Source organism: Gracilinanus agilis, chromosome 4 (assembly GCF_016433145.1).
Source record: "Gracilinanus agilis isolate LMUSP501 chromosome 4, AgileGrace, whole genome shotgun sequence".
In the NCBI taxonomy this organism is placed as follows: domain Eukaryota; kingdom Metazoa; phylum Chordata; class Mammalia; order Didelphimorphia; family Didelphidae; genus Gracilinanus; species Gracilinanus agilis.
The window spans coordinates 514,076,130-514,083,898 of record NC_058133.1 but is presented as its reverse complement, the minus strand read 5'-3'; the positions used below and the strand labels follow the sequence as shown (position 1 = coordinate 514,083,898).

Below are 7,769 nucleotides of genomic sequence, written 5' to 3'. Positions count from 1 at the left end.
AAGAGAAGAGAAGAGAAGAGAAGAGAAGAGAAGAGAAGAGAAGAGAAGAGAAGAGAAGAGAAGAGAAGAGAAGAGAAGAGAAGAGAAGAGAAGAGAAGAGAAGAGAAGAGAAGAGAAGAGAAGAGAAGAGAAGAGAAGAGGGGCTGCTGAAAAATTGGTATAACCTTTGTTTTTAAACCTGTGAAGAGTCATCATCTGTCCCCCAAGTCGGGGGTTCTTAACCCGGGGTCCGTGAATGGAGGGTTTTATTCTTTTCATATATTTGAATAACGGTTTCCACATCATTGGCTTCCTTTGCAAGCCTACAGGTTTTGTTGATGCTTTTAAGAGACAGCCTTGTGAGCCGTCCTCCAGAACCCCAAAAAGGTTAAGAACCCCTGCTCGGGGTCAGATTTCTTCCACGGAGCAGGGCGGATCAGAGCTGACGGGACCTTAGCGCCACTCCCAGAAAAGCTTCACCAAGCTGTGGCTTTAGTGCCAGAAGCTGCCACGGAACCGAATGCCACAAGGAGGGAGCGAGGCAAGGGCCCAGCTTGGTGCCGGGAGCGTTGGTTACCTGTGATGTCTTTGGGTATCTCTGGAGCCCCGGCAATGTCCGCGACCATGGAGGAACGGACACAGGCCACTAAGTTTCCTACTATGTCATGGAGGGCGGTAAAATTCTCTAGGTTGAAAACATGCAAATCAAGGGGTTCACTGGCCATCTCCTTCAGCTCTCCTTCCTCCGCGTCCTGCACGCCAATGGCAAACACGTCCACGGCAGCGGCGGACTTAAGTTCTGCCGAAGGCGCGGCCACATCGTCCTGGGATCGTCCGTCGGTTAACACTACGATCACCTGGGGGACGCCATCCCTCGCCCGGCTTCCGGCAGCCGGAGTCAGATGGTTCTGGATCACGTATCGTAAGCCTCTGCCCGTCTTGCTGTCTCCCCCCAGGTAGGTCATGTTGGAAATATGGGACAGGACCTCTCGGCTAGTACGGTACGTGTTTAGCAGGAACTCAGTGTGGGGGTTTCCATTGAACTGGACCAGAGCAAAGCGGAAATCGCTTCCTCCCCCAGCTAAAGATTCTATAACATCATAGAGAAACTCCCGGACTAGCTGGAAGTGTTCTTGGCCAATGCTCCAAGAGGAATCCACTAGAAAGATTATATCTGCAGCGGCACCCGTTTGGACAGCTTTAAAAAAAGACACGGTTCGTCAAGTTAATTTCGACCCATCGTCTGACTCGGCCTACACTTGCGCCATAGCTGAGGAGGGCAGCAGGAAGAGGGAGAGCTCTGGGAGCTCCTGCCCTGCCCGGTCCATCCTCGAGGCTCACTTACCCACCAAAGCAAAGGTCTCCTCATCATGGGAGATGGGTCGCCTCACACAGAGAACTTCGTCTCATGAGGACCCAAGTTCAGCGTGCCACCACACGGGCCCTGGCCCAGCCTTAAGCATCCAGATGGAAGAGAAACGGTTGCTGCTTACCCAGAATTCTCTGCCACCAGGCCACAATTGCCCTGCGTAATGGCACCGCAAAGACTGACTCACCCTGAAGGGCTCTCTGAACACAAATAACCACGCTGGGATGATTGATCAACTGAGTCTACCCAGTCATGCCCCGCCAGGGAAGGAGCAATGAGAAGCCTTCCAGCCGAGAGATTCTCTGGGATGGGAAGCGGGTTTGGGAAGCTTTGGTTGTCTGCGCTTCTCCTTCTCTCTCTGGCACAAACGGGCATGCCTGCTGCCATCGTGTTACAAGGACGAGACAAGCCCTTAGTAAGATGCTGACTGAGACAGCCTCCAAGTTAGACACCAGAGTGGACGGACTCCCTGGGGAGGAGCAGACCTTTGGACTAGGCTGGGAAAGGGAGTAGCCGGGCCAGCACGGCCTCGCTGGCCTTCTACCCAAAGTGCCAATGGGCATCCCCCCTCTATGGAGAAAGAGGTTCACCTCCCGGGTGAGCTCATCAAATTGATCCGGGCGGTAGAGACGCCCCTAATCGGTCCTTACGGCTCATCTCCTTATTTTCACAAAGGAAGCACCGTTCCCAGCACAGGGGAGCAGAGTAGTACCAGCCTGTAAACAATGGGCTTTCGGACAGCACGCGGGGCCCCCACCGTGGCCAAAACAATCACGGAAGTGTCTACAGAAAGGAGTGGGCATAGCATCAAGGCAGGCATTGCCAGGTCTTACCCTCTTGAGCATCGGTCAGCCCGAAACCTGAGACTAAAAGGCAGAATATTGCCACGAACGGCAAGTGTCGATGCTTCCTCATTCTGTTCTCGTCAAAGCACCAGCTATCGGACCTGAGAAGAAGAAAGAGGGAGAACACATTGGTCAATTGCCATTCCCTTGGCCGCCATGTTCCAGGCATGGCTGGCTTTCTGACTTTGCTCTTCAGCGGTCCTGGGACCGGGCACTCGGGGGGTGGGCCACGGGCCCTGTGGTGGGCATGGTCACAACGGTCACAGGCGCCCTGATGGGCCTTCCCACTGCCGATGGCCGCCCCGCCGGCGAGCAGACCGCACGGGTTCTCGAGGGCCATTTCCATTCGTTCCTTCATCCGGTCTCACAGCAGCCCCATGAAGTGGGAGTCACGATTCCCATTTTCCATATGAGAAGACTAAGGCCTAGGAAAGCTACGTGACTTGTCCAAAGCAACTGTAGAGGGACCTCAGAGGCCCAATAGATGACAGTCCTCGAAATAGGGATGAGAACCAGGATGAGGATGGCGAAGTAACCACCAAGCCATACGGCTGGAGGTGGTGGTGGTGGTGGTATAGCAGCAGCAGTGGCACTAATAATAATAATAATAATAATAATAATAATAATAATAATAATAATAGCTAAAACCTGGATAGCACTTTATGAAATAAATAATGTAACCGTGGTGAGGGCAGACGCTGTTTCTCTATTAAGCTCTCCTGAGCTGACTGAAGTATTCAAAGTGCTTTGCCAGCCACCCAGCCCAGGAAATGCCCCCCTTATTTATGGATCGGTCCACACACCAGAGGGAGAGGGGGATGGAAAAGCAGGATTGGGGCGATGAGAGAAGATGGCGGCAGAGGAAGCGATCCGTGCCGTCCTCTGCCCCATCTCCATAATAGCGCCGCCGTAGTGGAGTGGGCCGTGCAGCCTGGCAGGACGTCTAATGGAAGGTCTCTGGCCGCCATTGTCCTCAGCGGAAACTGAGGCAGGGAGATGGCGAGCTCAGCCGGCCCTGCGAACTTCTCTCTTCTGCCGGGCGGCCCTTTGGGGTCCTCAACCAAACCCTACGTAAAAGGTGGCTGCGGACAGGACCCAGGACGGGTCCGGCAGGCGGGCGGCCGGGGGTGCCCCTGGAGACCAGAGCCGGAGCCCGAGCCGGAGCTTTCAGGCTTCTGGACTTTTACTCTCCTCCAACAAAAATGTAGAATTTCCCTCCTCTATGATGTTTTCGTAAGAACGTGCTTCCTAGAAGGGATCCATCACACACACACACACACACACACACACACACACACACACACACACACACACACACACACAAACTGGGCTGGAACTTAAGAATACCCAGAAGGACCAGGTTTGTCAACTGACCCGCTGGTTCGTCTTTATCCAAGAAGCAAAGAAAACAGATGTGGAGGAATGGCTATTGTTTTTTCAAAGTGAAATTCCACTTTGTGCATCAGTTGACCCTTAGAAACCATTGCTGAGAAGCTATTGGTCATGGATTTCAAAAAATATAAAGAATTGGGGCAGCCGGGGAGCTCAGTGGATGGAGAGCCAGGCCTAGAGACGGGAGGTCCTGGGTTCAAATCCGGCCTCAGACACTTCCCAGCTGTGTGACCCTGGGCAAGTCACTTGACCCCCATGGCCCACCCTTACCACTCTTCCACCTATAAGTCAATACACAGAAGTTAAGGGTTTAAATAAAAGATTTCAGCAGGGTTTAGGCTCTTGAGAAGAGGGATGTGCTGATGCTGGCGGCACAGTGGGAGGGGGGTACAGTGCATGTCATTTATTACCCCGCACAAGTAAAGGCACACTAACTCATTTTGCCCCCGTGGCGGAGAGTGAGAATGACATCCCTGGAGACCCTGCTGAGTCCATTTCCCCCACATTTGGGGTACTGAACCCACTGTCCAGGGCCCGGGGCCCATCACCCCTTGGCCATCCAAGACAACAACCACCCTTTCCTTGGAATTTAGATTCCAAGCTCTTTAAGACAAAGATGGCTTCATTCTTTGTCTCGGTAAGCCTCAGACTCTGGCAATGTCTGGCACAAAAAAAAATACTTATTAATTGATTAATGGCACAAGGAAAAAGAATACCACCAGGTGACCTTTATACATCGCCTTAAGACATCCCAAACACCTTACTGTACTATCTCATTGGACCCTCAAAACAAGGTCTTTTCTATTATCATCCCCATTTGACTGATAAGAAAACTAAGGCTCAAAGAGGATAAATAGCTTTTCCAGGGTTACAAAGCTAGCAAATGCCTAACTAATGTTCTTCCTGACTTTGTCCCTCTACCTTGATGCCTCTTGGGGAGTTCTGGATTCAAGTCTCTCACACGTATCGTGTCTATAGGCAGCTACATTCTCATGACTCCGTGTCTTCGCTCTCCTCGTTCCTCTCTCGTCCTCTTCCCCTACTGTAGTCCTACGTCTACTACAAAGATCAGTTTCAGCTCCAGACCTTCCATGAGTCCTTCCCTGGTGCTGGTCCAGTCAGTAATGGTCTGTTGTTGCCCTCAAGTCCCCCACAGGGCACTCCATCTACAACACAGCTGTGCTCACCACGGAATATGGTACCTGACGGTACTCCTAGAATAAAAGCCCTGTGAGGGCAGGGACCATCGTTGTGTCTTTTTCAAAACTGTATATCTACACCAGTGCCTGGCACGTCTTCTGCATACAGAAGACGTTTAATAAATGCTGGCTGAACGAACGAACGAATGAATGAATGAATGAATGAATGAATGAATGAATGTTTTCTCTAAAGTAGGGGTTGAGGATTAAGAGACCGAGTAACCAGAAAAGAGGAAAAGTCACAAAACATACCTTCAATAAAAGGAAGAGGAGAGAGTGGAACAGACTGAATTTAGAAGAGTCAAAGTCGAGATGAATAAAATGAAAACTGTGCCCTGGGCTCAGGGATCATGAACCCCTGTGAAAACCCTCCCTGACAAAATCATCGATTTAGGGTGAGAAGGGACCTTAGAAGTCGTCTATTCTAACACCTTCATTTTTATAGAGGAAGAAATTGAAGTCCAGACAGGAAGAGTTACTTAGCCACGGTCACACGGCCACTCAGAGCAAAGATAGGATTCCAACCCGGATCTTCCCACGCCAACTCCCCCACATCACACTCTCCCCCCACCCTGCACGGGGTCTTAAATTCCTTAAAAGGGAGAAAGAGAGAGCACAATCTAAGTCAAGCTTCAAAGAGGAGTCACAGGCCAGTGTGATTTTTTTCTGGCAACAGTCCCAGTAGAAAACAGGGGAACTTTGCCATCGCACTGCTAATTGGTTAATCGTCCAAACCAGAATGGCTGAAGCCTGTGAAACGAGAGGTCAGTGTATCATCCGGGATATTAAACCAGGATGAGATCCAGACCGATCAGAGACGGCGGCACACTCTGCAGAGGGTGTCTTCGCTGCTCAGGGCCATTCGCCTCTGGCTGGAACCAGAACCGAACCTTTCTCCAAATATAAAATGAGCCCGGTAGACTCAGCGGCTTCCATGGTCTCTTCTAGCTCTAGTGTCCTAAGGGACGCTCCTTCCGAATGCCACACAAGTAGACAAAGGAATAAAACCAAAAATGTAGCCGTGGCAAAAGCGTATTCTGGGGAAATTCGGCTCTAGGAACGACTTCCTCGTCTGGCCAGCCGCTCGGACAGTTGCTGTCCCCTTGCCCTGTCATCTCTGACTCTAAGTAAGACATTACCGCGTAACTGCACTGAAATTACTTCAGCGGAAGCCGGCTTTCTACAGCCAGACTTGTGGATCTGAGGAGGAAAAAATGAAAAGCCAGATTCAGAAATTCATTGTCAAGGCCCTCGGCTAGGGCTAAGGCAGGGACTTTGGGTTTTTCTAGCTATCACTGCGGACCTGAGGCAGTCCACGGGCCTGAGCAGGAAGAAGGATTAGTCAGTTTACTGTAAGATATTTTCTGATTATTTGCATTGGGGACATTTCTTAGGTTCTAACCATAGTGACACCAGCTCATTGTTGTTAGATCATGCTAAAAAGTTGGCGAAATCCTTTTATATTGGCCCACACATCATTCAAGCCTGCTGTGAATTAAATTCAATTTCACAGCAGCTCTGGAGTGAGGCACAACTCGGATTCTAATCCCCATTTCGCAGAGAGATGACGAGGATTTTGTACATGCAGAGAGCAAGCCATTGTCAGAGGCAGAACTCGAAACCGCCTCTTTCTCACTTGGAGTTCAGCACTTCGGCTCCCAAGCCGCCATACTGTCTCTCTTTTTTTTATTATTTAAGCCCTTAACTTCTGCGTATTGGCTCCTTGGTGGAAGAGGGATAAGGGTGGGCCATGGGGGTCAAGTGACTTGCCCAGGGTCACACAGCCGGGGAGTGTCTGAGGCCGGATTCCCCCTACTGTCTCCTAACCAGGGGTCCCAAGCACGGACCCAGGCACATCCAAAGACCAGAGTGAGAGAGGATACCCCCAGGGAGCTTCCGTTCTACAATTTTAAACACGACGTTCTCCCGCTTTCTCCATAGATGGGCCTTTTCAAGCTGCATCTCCCAGGCCAGGAGCCCGACGTCTCCCTCCCCACCTTACCCCCTCCTCGGAGAACCACTATGTGGGAAAGTCTACACCTGGATGGGGGAAGCGACTTTAGAGCCAAACCCTTTGTGCTTAGAGGGTCCGTTTGGCTTTCCCTGTGGGGCCTTCTGCTTCTCGGAAAAGGAAGTTACTGGAGGAGAGCTGCCGGCAAGCCCTGCTGGGGGAGCCCCTCTGAGAGGCCGTCCTTGGAGGGACCGCCCCATCCATGCCCAGGGAGCCTCAGGGGTCTCCCATCTGGCATTTCCACCCAAGAAACTGTTGTACAAAAAAAAATCACATAAGCACGGGAAAATATTTTTTAAGTTTAAATTTTTAAAAATCTCTTGTTCATCGGAATGGATTTTTCTCTGAGGATTGTATTCATCTGATAAATATTGAGCTTTGACTCTAGAGGCTGAGGAACTGGATTCAAATCCTGCCTCTGACACCAATTGACTGAAGGCTCTTTGCTTCCCAGGCCTTGGTTTCTTCACGGGGGGAGAGGATCGGGAGGCTGGACAAGGCGGCCTTTGAAGGGTGCCCCTCCAAGACGTTCCTGGACTCCGGGCCCTGCTGCTCTCATCCCCACCCTACAGAAGGGAAAGCCAAGGCTCCTTCCTGACAAGATTAGCTGGAAGGGGCATTCAAGGCCCTCCCTTCCTTAGAGAGACCAAGGCTCAGGAGGAACAAATGAACTGCCCAAGGCCGTAGAGTTAGGAAGCATGTGAGAAAGCACTTGCCCCCATCAAGGCTAAATTAGGAAGACCCGAGTTCAAATCCAGCCTCAGACACTTCCCAGCTGGGTGACCCTGGGCAAGTCACTTAACCCCCATGGCCCACCCTCACCACTCTTCCACCTATGAGACAATACACAGAAGTGAAGGGTTTAAAAAAAAAAAGAAATGGAACAGGGCCGGGAAGCTCCGCTTTTCCGGCTGGTTCGAAGCCTCCGTGCCCCGTTCCCTGGGCCTGGCCAAGCCTGGCACCGAGTCAGCCTT

The 7,769-nt window shown here is 51.3% G+C and overlaps 1 protein-coding gene across 1 annotated transcript in view; it reads right to left on the bottom strand.

Moving 5' to 3' along the window:
- Window positions 1–2,263, bottom strand: part of COL6A3 (collagen type VI alpha 3 chain) — a 68,708-nt gene extending 66,445 nt beyond the window's left edge. The window contains exons 1-2 of the mRNA XM_044675684.1: window positions 2,182–2,263; window positions 557–1,177 (exon numbers count right to left, since the gene is read on the bottom strand). Of these exons, the coding sequence (XP_044531619.1) occupies window positions 557–1,177; window positions 2,182–2,263 (703 nt within the window). The remainder of the gene's footprint in view (window positions 1–556; window positions 1,178–2,181) is intronic.
- Window positions 2,264–7,769: the final 5,506 nt, after the last annotated feature.